At 43.3% G+C, this 13,440-nt stretch overlaps 1 protein-coding gene across 1 annotated transcript in view; it reads left to right on the top strand.

The window, feature by feature from the left end:
* The window catches only part of LOC105999963 (probable C-mannosyltransferase DPY19L2), a 51,920-nt gene that overhangs the window by 573 nt on the left and 37,907 nt on the right, over positions 1 to 13,440 (top strand). Inside the window, exons 2-6 of the mRNA XM_013035133.1 lie at positions 13 to 241; positions 5,185 to 5,209; positions 6,508 to 6,595; positions 7,518 to 7,655; positions 10,644 to 10,855. Of these exons, the coding sequence (XP_012890587.1) occupies positions 13 to 241; positions 5,185 to 5,209; positions 6,508 to 6,595; positions 7,518 to 7,655; positions 10,644 to 10,855 (692 nt within the window). The remainder of the gene's footprint in view (positions 1 to 12; positions 242 to 5,184; positions 5,210 to 6,507; positions 6,596 to 7,517; positions 7,656 to 10,643; positions 10,856 to 13,440) is intronic.

Genomic DNA, 13,440 nt, shown 5'->3' with positions numbered 1-13,440 from the left:
TCCCCCCCGCAGCCCCTGCTCCTGGGCGGCGGCGGCGGGAACCTGCCCGGGGGCTCCCGCGACTACTCGCCACGCAGGATCCGCCATCTGAACGCGCAAAATTACGCGAACCTGGAAGCGGTGGCCAGGTCGGTCCTGCAGGGCCGCTTCCAGTTCCTGCACAGCTTCGCGGAGCAGTTCCGCCAGAAGATGCTCCGCCTGCAGACGCGGCGCTTCTCCAGCCGGACTACCTGGGGCATAGGTGAGCCTGCCTCCCACGGCCCCGCAGCCGCAGCCCCGCGCCCCAAGGATTGGAGGGGGTGTCTTCACTCTAAAAGGAGAGTCGCTTAGATCCGGTGTGTGGATTCCTGAGAACAAAAAAGGAAAAAGGAAATAAGAGGAGATGGGAGCGCTGGACACTCTTGGCAAAGATTCAGCCTCCTAAGTTCTTGTTTAAAATAGTTTTTTTTTTTTTTTTGCAGTCTGCCAGCATCAGGGCAGTTATGTATTGTAGTTTCTAAAAACAATTGGTTTGCTTTTGGACAGGCAGGGCTCCTCTGCATTTTAAATACAACAAAATAAAGTGTGTATGTGTGTGTGTGTGTGTGTGTGTCTGTGTGTCTGTGTGTGTGTAGGCCATGGAGCTTGAACTCAGGCTGAGCACTGTTTTATTTTGGTTTTCCCTCAAGGCTAGTGCTTTACCACTCTAGCCACTGCACCGCTTGCCGCTTTTTGGAGGATAATTGGGGATGAGTCCCACAGGCTTTCTTCCCCAGGCTGGCTCTGAAACACCATCATCAGATCTCAGCCTCCTGACTGCCTAGGATTACAGGTGTGAGGCATTAGGCCCAGCAGTGGGCCTAATGTTTTTGGGCCTTTTGTTTTTGTTTTTAAATAGTGGGTAGGAAGTGGAGATCTCCTTTGGAAACCAGTCTGGGCAAACCCTTTTTGAGATTCCCCCTTCCCCCCAAACCTCCATACCTCAGTCAATATGGTGATCAATCTCTGTGGTCCCAGCTGCAGGGGGTTTAAGTTGGAAGATCCCTGTAGGAAGCCAGTCTGAGCTAACACTAGGGATTCCAGGAAAGCAAAAAAAAAAAAAAAGGTTAGGTTGTGGCTTAAGTGGTAGAACACCTGCCTAGTGTGAGGACCTGAGTTCAAATATCAATACTACCGATAGATAGATAGATGATTTTGATAGATGATTGGTGGATGAATAGATAGTGATGGATGATAGATATGTTGATATCAATATCAGAGGAGTAAGGTCACCCCATGCTAATACCCACTGGCTTGTGTCTCATTGTGGAGTGCTTATCTAACAATGAAGAATGTTCTTAAGCAATACTTGATTTTTTTCTTTCCCCTCTACAAGTCTCATGTTCTGTAGCATAACTTCAATGTATTGCTGTTTGTGTAAAACAAATGTTTGGCTTAGTCCTTGGTCAGATTGGCACTAATGTAGACAGTTGACTTGTGCAAGTTATTATAGTTTCCTGTTCACCATGTGCTCACTGACTTCTGATATCTAAGGAGGATGAGTCCCCACATTTAGGGGTGTTAACCAAACTTGATGAATAATTGGATTTCCTATTTTGATTTTATCAGTTGTCTGATTATGCCAACAGATCCAGCCACCTCCACAATCAACATGGGCTTTTGAAATACAAGACATTGTTCCAAACTCAAGCTCCAGGGTACCGCTGCCTGGCACCTGGGTGGCACCTGGGTCCAGTGTTTCCGGAGCTGGGAAGAGAAAATTAATACTGAAGGATGGGAAATGGAATCTGAGATCAGGGAAGATGGAATTTGGAGAGTGACAAGGGGCTAATATTTAGATATGAGGGGGCTGAGGGAAAGTATCCAAGGCCTGATAGAATTCCATGATCAAAGTCATGAAAATAAGATACCATGACATTAATGCATGGTCTGGCTAAGAGGCAAGGCAGGAGAAGAAGAGGAAGTAGGTGATGGTTGAGCAGAACCCCTCTTGGAGAACCTAATTCAAAGCAGGAGCAAGGCATTTCAACCTCTTTCTGGACGGAAGCACTGATTGATCCTTTTCTTTACATTTTTTTCCCCAATGAGATGAAATTGCTTAACCTAAGATTAACCATCTTAAACAATTCAGTGGCATTTGATAAGTCTGCATCGTTGGTGTTGAATGATTAAGCTTGGAGAATGATTTGAACAAAAGGGGCTTCACCGAGATAAATTCAGCAGTGTGTGTAACCAGAAAGACTGGAGATGGGCTGAGAAAAGCAAGCAGAAAGATCAGTTGGTAAAATGCTCCTAGAATCCAGACTATAGCGGAGAGGAATGGAGAGGAGAAAGGTGAGTGCTGATAGAGCCAGAATGACAGGGTTAGGTAAGATGTGAGGTCGAAGTGGAAAGAGGGAGGAGGAGGAAGAAAGATGAAGGCTATAGTTTATGGACCTGAGATAATCTGGGTAGAAGGGAGTGATATTTCCAAAAGATACCAATGTGAAGAGAGAGAACTTGGGAAAACCTTTTTGAACTTTGTTTTAAGAGATGAGAGAAAAAGAAAGAACAAGGTAAGCATAGAAAATGGGAATCTTCAGAAGAACAGAATTGAGAGAGCATGGTGTGGCAGGAGAGAGAGGAAAACCATCCAAGAATCACACCCAAAACTACCAGAAGACTTAAGTGTAAGGATGGAAGGTAGAACAGTGGTTCCAGCCACTCAAGGGCCGTGGATCATTTAAAAGATTTATGGGAATTTCAACAAGAAATGGGCCAAGAATCTTGTTTGTTGAATGAGAGGAGGGAGGGAGGGAATGAGAAAAGGAGGGGAAGGAGGAAAAGAAGGAGGAAAAGAGAATCTGATAGCTTGTGGGAGGTGCTGTGAGTTTTGGGAGAATGAGAGGCAGAAGGGAAGGATCAAGGTCAAGTGAGGTCTTGGATTTGGGGAAGGAGGAATTAAAGCACAACTCTGAGAAGCTAAATTTGGATGAGAGAAGCAAGAACTACTTCATTGAGAGATGCTGAAATGGAAATAAAAATGTGGAGAGACTGAAGGATGGCCTTTGTTTCAGCCAAGTACAAGGCTGGGTCTCCTTCACAAGTAGGACAGGAGGGACAGGAGGCAGGAGGCAGGAGGTCAGCTAGCTGTAAGGGCTGCGGAGGGTGCTCTGTGTACTAGGGATCAGGGCATAGTTAGACTTCATCATTTTCAAGGGCAGTTGTGGGGAAGGGAGGTGTGAGCCAGGCAGGAAGATCCTCCAGGATCCTTTGGAAAGGTCAATGGATTGGCAGCATATTCCTTTTCTATTCATGTTCTCTTAAAAGTCAAGCACCAGTGGCTCATGCCTGCAATCCTAGCTACCCAGGAGGCTGGGATCTGAGGATCCTGGTTCAAAGCCAGCTGGAACAGGGAAGTCTGTGAGACTCTTACCTCCAATTAACCACCAGAAAACCAGAAGTGGCACCGTGGCTCAAGGTGGTAGAGTGCAAGCCTTGAGCAGAAGAGCTCAGGGACAGTATCCAGGTCCTGAGTTCAAGTTTCATGACTGACCCCCAAAAAAAGTGCCCTTAGGGAAATTTGTCAGTATATATGGTTTTTTGAGAGACTCAAGGTATAAGAATACAGGATATAAATATGGTGGAACAGGACAAGCTCTATGTCTTAAAGATAATGAAGGTTTATTGTGTGTGAGGGTGTCTTTCAAATTGAGAGAGGTGGTGAGGTTTAGTTTCAGAGTGGTTCACATGCAGCAAATGTGTATTTTTTTTCTGTAGAGAGCCAATGAGTAGATATTTTCTATTTTTCAGGTAACATGCAGGCTGTTTCATCTTCTTTTCCTTTTTCATTTTTACAACCTTTTACAAGCATAATGACCATTTTCAGCTAGTGGACATTGCAGAATGAAGACTTGGAAGACTAGCTTTCCCAGCTTGGTACAAAGCAGCGATTTACACAGCAGTATTTTAAGTTGGCCAACATAGTAATACAAACCACAGACTGGAGGGCAGCGTTGGGAACTTCAACATTGCAGCTTTAACTTCCTTTAGTGAATTAATTTGCATTTGTTTTGGTAGCCAAACTGAGTGATCTTCAAAGTTTTAAAGCAGTTCATGTTGCTTGCTTATCAGATAGCATGCCGAGTGCATTTTGGACAAGCATAAGGAACACCATTACAAAACATTGGTGAGAAAGCAGAACTTCAGAAATAGTCAACTAAATTGACAAGATATTTGGAAAATTGTCAAAATAAGCTTTTTTCATTTTTTAAAGAACATTAAAAGTTAACCCCCAAACCGATAAAATTCAATGAACATTCCTTGCAGGAGAGCCTGGAGCCAATGTAGGAAGTGGGGACTTGAAAACATGCAAGTTTCTAGTCACCAGAGGGGCTGGACCACTGAATGGAAGCTCTTCAGAAAGCCCATACCCAGAGGACTGAGTCTACTGCACCCCTCTCAGAGTGAGCAGGGGACTCTGCACCCTTTAGGGGTACCTCTGTCCAGGAGCTTGCAAGCAGCTAAGGTTTGCCTAGGGCACTGCTGGAGAGATGAACTTCTGCACTTAACCATCTTCAGAGGAGATGGGGAACACAGTGCTGCACAGTGGTTCCTGTGTTGCTAAAGACTTTCCTGAAAATATATGCCACACACATATGAATAGATAATAAAAGCTATAGAGAATAATACTGAACTATTAGAAAAAGTTTGGAAGCCCCCATTTCGTCACTCTTTTCGTTGGTGGTGGTAGTGGTTGTCATGGGACTTGAATTCAGGTCCTGGGTGCTGTCTTTGAAGCATTTTGCTCAAGGCTAGCACTCCACTACTTTGAGCCACAGCACCACTTCTGGCTTTCTGCTGGTTAATTGGAGATTAGAATCTTACATCCTTTCCTGCCTGGCCTGGCTTTGAGCCATGATCCTCAAATCTCAGCCTCCTGAGTAGCTAGAATTACAGACATGAGCGGCCAGCACCTGGATTTCATCACTTTATTTACAAACTATCTGGGGAGGCTAGCAGCCCCTCTCTTTGCTAAGTGTGAAATTTCCCTGTAGAGGCAAGCGTGCTTCTGAATTGTTTTCCTGCATGCATGTGGATGGATGTAGCCTCCTGTGCTGTGTCTGTGGGTAATGAATGCATTTGAAATGCTGCTTCTAAAAGGTACTTTCTAACAAGGCAGCTTTTGATGACTATTTCATTCTGCTCTTTTGTTTTATTTTCCAGCTGCCTTTGTGGGAGTTTTGCACTGGTAAGATTGCGTTTTATTTTTAAATGTGTTTTTAAAAGTTGGATTAAAACGTTACCACTGGTGGTTTCTTAGAACTGGCTATGTGCCTATTTAAATATATCACTAGCTATTTCTAGTGAATGTTGCAGGTTATTTTATCTAAAACACTTTCATTTTGTAGTGATAGTATGCTATTAGTACATAAGTATGGGGACACAGTTTTAGTAATACCACCCAAGGAAAAAGAAGGTAGAAATGAAGATAGACTCTTCGTGGGGCATGCATGGTGCCACATGCCTCTGATCTCAGCACTTGTGGGGCAGGAGGCTAGGCAGTAGGATCGTGAGTTGGAGACTAGCTTGGTCTACAGAGTAAGACTCAATCTCACACAAACAAACGAACAAAACGAGCAAGATTCTTGGCAGTGGGGAGGCAGAATTAAATGCTATTGCACCTTTCATTGTGCAGTCACCGGCACTTTGTTTACAAAACTGATGGCAACTTACCTATAAGAATCATGTATAAAACAATAGTGTTCCTCTGGAATATCTTCATTTCTGCCTGAGCCCGGGGGGGTTTCTTCTCTTGGGATTTGTGCCATGTTGTGTTGTGGAAGTGCCCAGTTGGCCTTTGGGTTTGCGGGGAGGTTGTTCTGTGAGTGTGCATCCACCCCTGGGCTTCTAGTTAATAGGGAGAGTGCAACTCCAAGTCCCAGATAGGATTTGGAATTCTGCTTTCTATTCAGTTCTGTGGGAAGGCACTACATAGGCAAGGGTACCATCACTGCTGGCCAGATGGGATTCTGTTCACCAGAATCTTCCTGCTCTCCTCACTTCACCTGTGGAGTTGCAGTCCTAAAATGCAGGTCTAGGGCTCCCTTCCTGTGTATTACCCATGTGTTCATGTGTTGCTCTGCTTTGAGCTGAAGTAATTCCACTTACTATTATTTTCCAGTGCTTTTGAACAGTAACATAAGGTATTTTCCCAACTGATTCTCTTTGGGTCAAAACACAGACCAGAGCCTGCCTGTGTTCTGACCTAGAGGCCTAGGAAAACAGAGATCAACACAGAAATTTTAGGTCCACAGCTAAGTTTGAAAACGGAGTCAGGGAATCTGAGATCTGTACTGCTATGAATTCTAAATGTCCCCAAATACGGAAGTGTGTAAGCAAATTCTAGCATTGCTTCAATGTTTATTACACAATTAACTTTCTCCCATTTATGGCTTTCTGACTGTGCTTATCCAAAACTTAAATTGTTTAGTTACTGTTTTTTAAACCTCCTCTTATTGTAATGTGATATTTCATTTTCCCCCCCAGGATACATCTAGTAACACTTTTTGAAAATGACCGTCATTTTTCTCACCTCTCATCTTTGGAACGGGAGATGACTTTTCGCACTGAAATGGTTAGGTTTCTTCTAATGATTTACTTTGTGATTTGACAATAGCAAGACTGTAAAGTTGAAACTGAATAAAACTGGAATGGATTTGGGGGTGGGAATTATATGTACTTCCTGTCTCTATAAACTTACGAGACTGCTACACTGGGCTAATGTAGCTTTATTTTCACCTCTAAAGCCCTTAGATAGCTTGAAGAATTAGAGGGATCAATATCTGTATGGAATTTGAACATTATTTACAGGGGCAGAATAGTCAGTGTTAGGAAATAAACCAGGTAGTTGTGGCAGTCTGGGCTTTGGTGACAGATCATCAGATTCAGACAGCTGTCAGTCATCTTTGATTTCCACTTTCTTTCCTGCTGAATTAAGAGAGCTGATCTTGCAGAGAGTAGTAAAAATGACGGCAGGTCCTGCCTGGAAAGAAGAGCTGGCACAAAAAGGATTGTTCATCATTACTAAAACTTACTAAGTTACTTACTGTTTCCCTAAATAAGCATCCTTACACCTGAGATCTCTTTTCATTTATGCATTGCCTTGGCTTCCTAAGCTGAAAGGAGACTCCTGAAGTGGAGTTGCTTTTCCAAATGAAACAAACCTTGAGGAAATGTTCCATCAGGCCCTCTCTTGACTTAGAAGAAGCTGCTAGTGTGTTAATTCTACCAAAAATTAAAGTAGCTGCCTGAAGCAGGAGAGCATGCAGATTTCAAACCTTCAGAAAAGTTCGTGCAACGGTGCAGTCATCACCCGACGAACATGCTTTCCTGAAGTCATATAATGCAATAGTAAGGGGTATTTGAGAGTCTTGGTGGTGACCTTGCTCCTCACTTCTTTTCCTCCAGAAGAATATGTTCTAAAAAGAGTATAGATGTGTCCATGGTTTACTTTCATTGATATTGTATGTCTTTTTCTCTCCCCCTAAATAAAAAAGGGGCTTTATTATTCCTACTTCAAGACCATTATCGACGCCCCTTCATTTTTGGAAGGGCTGTGGATGATCATGAACGACAGGCTCACGGAATACCCTCTGGTCATCAACACAGTGAAACGCTTCCACCTTTATCCAGAGGTGAGTCACATCTGCACACCACCAACTCTCTGTGCAGACTACTCTTTATTTTTTGTCAGATAAATGTAATAAGCCTAATAATGCTGAAGGAAAAAGAAGGGGACTTTAGGCTTAATGAGTTTAGATGTTTCCTAGAGTTAAGGGCAGGGCTCAAAATGTTAAAGCCCATGCAAACTCAAAAAAAACAAACAAACCCAAAACAGCGACCAAAGGTGCTAGAGAAGATGAATGGGAGATATCCATGAGTGCCAGGAAGGGCTCTGCATGGATGGGCACCATGACCTGGGAGTCATGCCACAAAAGTAGGGCTCATTGCTCATATGCCAGACACCCATGAAGATCCTCCTACACATACCCTTCACAAGGATGGATTTCTTGGGAGTCCGCAAATTCTAGAAGTTAAAAAACAAACAGGCAAATAAGCAACTCATTGTGGACAATAAACGTCAATGCTAAAAGTGACATCCGGGGGAACACTGCATCTGACTCCCTTGGAATCCAGCAGGTTCATTAAAAGCTGCTGTCGATTGAAAAATGCGGTGCCTTTTCTGCACACTTTTTATGACTTTCTGGCAATTATCTGTTGATTTGTTTTTAACTGTTTAACGTTGTGGAAACAAGTTCTTTGGTTATTGACAAATGTGGGGAGCTGTATGAGCACCAGCTCAGTCTAAGTATGAAATGTTCTCATCAAGTCATGGAGTTTCTGTGCACTCCATAAGGCCACGCTCACTCTTCTCCATTGAACCAGCCTGACCTTTTTTTTTTCATGCGGATCTTATGATTGTGGATTCATTTCTAAATGCTACTGTTCCATTCATCTTCATGTATGACTTATGCCACCATCACACTTTCTTGATTCTCCCAGCTTTACGTCAAAATTTAAAGGAAAGGAGTTTTAAAACTTTGTATTTCCTTCTCAAAGCTGTAAGGACTGATACCCACAGAGAAACAGCTCCTGGGGGCTTGCTTGTTAATGGCAGATGCTGCACATCGCCACATTAAGCCAACAGGGAGAAAGTAGAAGGTTGAAATGAACTGTTGAAGGCTTGGCCTGGAAACAGAGGGGACAAGTCCAGAGGAAGCTTGCCCCCTGCTGCCAGCTAGAGGAACAGCAGCTCCATTCACTCTCCGAGTACACTCAGGCAGATCCCAAGCCGTGTTCCTCCCAGAGGAGGAAGTTGATGAGAAGGCATTGCTGCAGGCCAGAAGGCAGGCAGGGAACTGGTAGAATAAAGCCTTGTGAAGGCATCCCTACTTCCCGCAGGATGCAGACCCGCCTTGAGTAGACTCAAAGGAGAAAATCACAGCAGAATACAGTTAAAAGAGGTTGGTTATGCTTTTACAGCACGTGGTGCTTGCTAGGCAAGTCCCCTGCCAGTGAACTTCTAGCTATTCCCTAGCCCAGGGTAGGAGAGTTTTGAGGAGCTGCTTCCCCAGAGGGAAAACCCTAAGCCAAGAGCTAAAGTCAATACAGAGGAGAGGAATTTTCAGTCCCTGGTATTATAGCAACAACAAACACCAGCTGTAACAATCCCACCAAGGACAAACCTCAAAACCAACCCAGATCCTGGATTACCACAAACCCCAGCAGTAGGGGAGAAAAAGAACGTTTTCAGAGACTGAGGAATCCAAGATGGAGGCTCATTGGTGGGTCCATGTATCTTGTCGCTGCTTCTGATGGCAAGCCACAGCTTTCATGTCCCATCCTCTGGGAAAGGAGGTCCCAGGACAGCAGGCAGAAGGGTCAGAGCCCCGCCCTGTGGGGAGCCCCAAGGGCCTTGGCGTTGTTTGAGTTCCAAGTTTGCCTTCTTCACGCTGCCCTTCCGGGATCTTCTGCTGCATGGTGCAGTTCAAAGGGTTTCAGTAGTGCGTGGACGGGCTGGTGTTCAAATGAGTGATTTCCCATGTGATTTATTCTCCAATCTGCTGGGCATTTAAGATTGTGTTGTTCACGTTTCCAGTTTTTGGTTTCTTTTTGTGTCAACTCCTATAAGATTTTAGATGTGACTGGTAATCACGTCATTTGCTTAGTATTGTCTCCGCAAAGAAGACAGTGGCTATTTTTTGTACAAACTTTCTGAGCCCGAGCTTACTCCTTAGAGCTACTATTCTGTTGTTGTTGAGTTTTGTTTTTTGTTTTTTCAAATTTCTTCTCATAGTTATCTCTGTGACTCAGTATAAGTTCAAAAATCAAAAAGACAAAAAGATAAGAATTGTGAATGACCTTGTTTCTTGTAGTTTAAACTTCAGTTAATATTGACTTCCTCTGCATTTATGTTTGTAATATTCTTTATTGCCCCTCTCTTTGAACTTTTACAACTGCATTTCAGATTAGGAAGCATTTAATTAGCAGGGTACCAATGGCTCACACTTATAATTCTAGCTACTCAGAAGGCTAAGATCTAAGGACTGGGGTTCAAAGCCAGCTAAGGCAAAAAAAAAAGTCAGGAAGACTCTATCTATAGCTAATTAGCACAAAGCTGAGCTAGAGGCATGACCCAAGTGGTAGAATACCAGCTACAATCATGAAAACCAAGCAAGAGTGGCAGGCCCTACTTTCAAGATTTAGGACCAATACATACACGTACACAAAAATACACACACAACACATATATACACATACACACCTATACACACTGGTACAGAGCTGTTATTCTATTTCACCCCCATTTAAAAAATAATATACCTTGTATATTTTAATGCTGTAATAAATTGGAATTCTACATGAAATGTCATTATTTCTGTACTCATCTTTTCCCATGAATTACCATAGCCTTTTAATCACTTATTTTTAATATCTGGCTTTGCATTTGTACCATAGGACTGATGATTGTGTGTATTATACCAGAGAGAAATGATAGCAATTAGAGTTCAAATTTGCAAGGCCAAACACAGTTATAATAGAATTGTATTTTGGAACAGTTGCTTTTGTGAAGATGGCTTACTTTCCTTCATTATGTTGTTTTTTGGTTTTATCTTTTGTAGGTGGTCATAGCGTACTGGTACCGAATTTTCATGGGGATAATGCACTTGCTTGGGATAGAAGCCAAGACCTGCTGGAATGTCACAAGGCTGGAACCCCTCAACGAAGTGATGAGCTGTGAAGGCATGTCCCCTCCCCCCATCCTGGGAGCACAGGGAGAGGGTCACCAATGTCTCCTTCGGAGTCTTATCAGCAACACTGTAAACACCTGGAAGTGACCTATGCATTGAGTGTCCTCAGGGCCAAAGGCCTTGTCCTTAGTAATTCGAGTAGAAATTGGAATATGAATGCTAGTATGCTCCAGTGCCAGGCAGTGCTGAGTGGAAGTCAGTCTTCTGTTTCAGAATAAGCACAAAGTGTTTTGGGTGACTTCAGAGTATGAATTTTGGGGAGACACTGAACAGTCAACTATATACTTCTAGGAGCTAATGGTTTTAGTGATGCATACACACCAGTAATCAGATAGACAGAGATTTTACACTCATAGACAATCAGAGACTGCATTGGAAATATGGGTTTGCCACATGTTCACAGCTTGTGAATAATTTGAATCAGACCCTTCCTGTGTATCTTCTGCATTGATGTTTTTGTCAAAAAGCCACTTTTGGAATTATTTGAGAGTTTTCCAGGACATGACACTGTCAGTTCTCTTTAGGAAGTCTGAGGCTACCCTGGAAACTCATGTTCAAAGCTCCCTCCGTCTCCTTGCTCAACCTTTGCACAATTGTTTGTGCTTTATCTCTGCAGACTCTCCATTGTCAGTACCTTCTATCTACATTATCTTTCATGTCAGTCCTGGGACTTGAACTCAGGGCCTGGGTACTGTCCCTAGTAGCCCTCTACCACCTGAGCCACAGCTCCATTTGTGGCTTTTTAGTGGTTAATTGGAGATAAGAGTCTCATGGGCTTTCGTGCTCAGGCCAGCTTTGAACTGTGATCTTCACAACTCAGCCTCTTGAATAGCTAGGATTACTGGAGTAATCTATACCTATATCTACATTTTTATACTCTTGTTTGTTTTCCCTACGCTTCCACTGTTTTTTTTTAATATATAAGTGTAAAACCAGTGTTCAAAGAAGATGTTTGAAGAACAATTACACTTTTTTTTTCCCAAGGCAAAGGAACAAACCAAATGCCTCAGAAAGTGAGAGGCATTTCTGTAATCATTCACCTAGAAAGCATAACGTTTTCTAAAATGTTGAAAATGATCACTTTCAATAGCTGTATTTAGCAGGCTTCTGGTGAGTGAACAGTTTAGTGTTTTTGGCACTGGGATACAAAGAAACAGATGGGTGTTAAGCCGTATCCTCAGAGAGTTTGTACCTGGATGAGGGTCATTAGTGATTACATGTAATAAGGATGTTAGGGGTAGCCGTAGAAGTATTTCAAGAAGAAGAACCAGCATATTCAAAAGTCCTGGGGTAAGAGAAAAATGAGAAGAGTAGACTTCGTGGAACAAAAAGAGAAGAAAATTGGTGGGAAATAATGTAAGGTCAGATCACAGGGGCTGGTTCAAAACGAGAGCCCCAGTGGATTGACACAGTGACACATGGTGTTTAGCAGCTGTTCAGAGAGGAGATTTGTCGGGGAAGCTGGCCGGTGCCAGACAGTGAAGAGTCCTGTAATCTTAGCGAGCATGTGTGGGAAAGTTACAGAGGTATTTGGGGAAGTAGAATGTTTAAGGGAGAAGAGGTGAGAGAGGGACAATGTAACTCAGCTTGGCGTCTAGTTTGAGGATCTGGGTCCCTTTAAATGGTCAGAAGCATGAAAGGTGCCAGGTTCGAGCCCTGACATTTCACTGTAGGTGTTTTAGTCGGAAATATGTAGGAGAGCTCAAAAGCAAACACTACCTGGGTTTAGGGATAAGAAGAAAGTTCTGGGCTGAGCAGTCGTGGATCCATCTTTATACAGAGAATAACTGTGAGCTGTGGATGCTGGAGACATAAGGAGAATACACATATAGAAAAGGTTACAATGACCAAGGTGGTCTTGTATTGAAGAAGGGCACGTTAGACCAGAGAAGTCATCAGAACACACAGTGGGGTTGAAGAAGCAGACCCAAGTCACCAAGCCCAGCCTGCACATCTGGGCTCCAATCATTTGCATCCAAGGGACTTTCACAGATTACTTATTTCCTATGTTCTGTTCCTCCACCATAAAATATTTCATGCCAATTGATCTCATAAATTTTATCTGAGAATGACACGAAGGGATTACTACAAGACCCACATAGGAAGGATCATACATAGAAGCAGAATCTCATGAATGGAATCAAAAGCCGTCTAGGCATACAAGCAGATCAAACAGCCAGAGCCACTCAGGTAGACAGAGGCACCGCCTTCCGAGCAAGGACCATGAAATATTCATCCAGGAGTCCTGGAAAGATAACATGAATGCAGTGGGTGTTGTCTGGGACCTCAGTAAGCAACAGTTCCAGACACTAGACAATAGTAACAGCTTCTAATCCAATAAGAAGCTCCCACAGCTCATTAGAGTGTAAAAATACTTCTTTTATTAAGAGACACATAAATGGACCTAAATATACATGGCAGGGATCAAGGGGGTGGGTCAGCCGCTGACCCATCCCCACCTTAGTATTTGCGAGGCCTTGGGTTCAATGCCCCAGAACTGCAAAGCAAAAACAAAACAAAAATCAAACTGAAATAAAACAAAACTCCCTCCCCCCCCCCACATACACACACACACAAACACCTCTAAGAAAGTTAGGGGGCTGGGAAGGTGGCTCAGTGGTAGAGCGCTTGCCTTGCATGCCTGAGGCCCTGGGTTCGATTCCTCAGC

This window comes from Dipodomys ordii, unplaced genomic scaffold (assembly GCF_000151885.1).
Source record: "Dipodomys ordii isolate 6190 unplaced genomic scaffold, Dord_2.0 Scaffold205, whole genome shotgun sequence".
Lineage (NCBI taxonomy): Eukaryota > Metazoa > Chordata > Mammalia > Rodentia > Heteromyidae > Dipodomys > Dipodomys ordii.
Note: the sequence above shows the minus strand (reverse complement) of the source record. Positions and strands in the feature narration are given on the sequence as shown.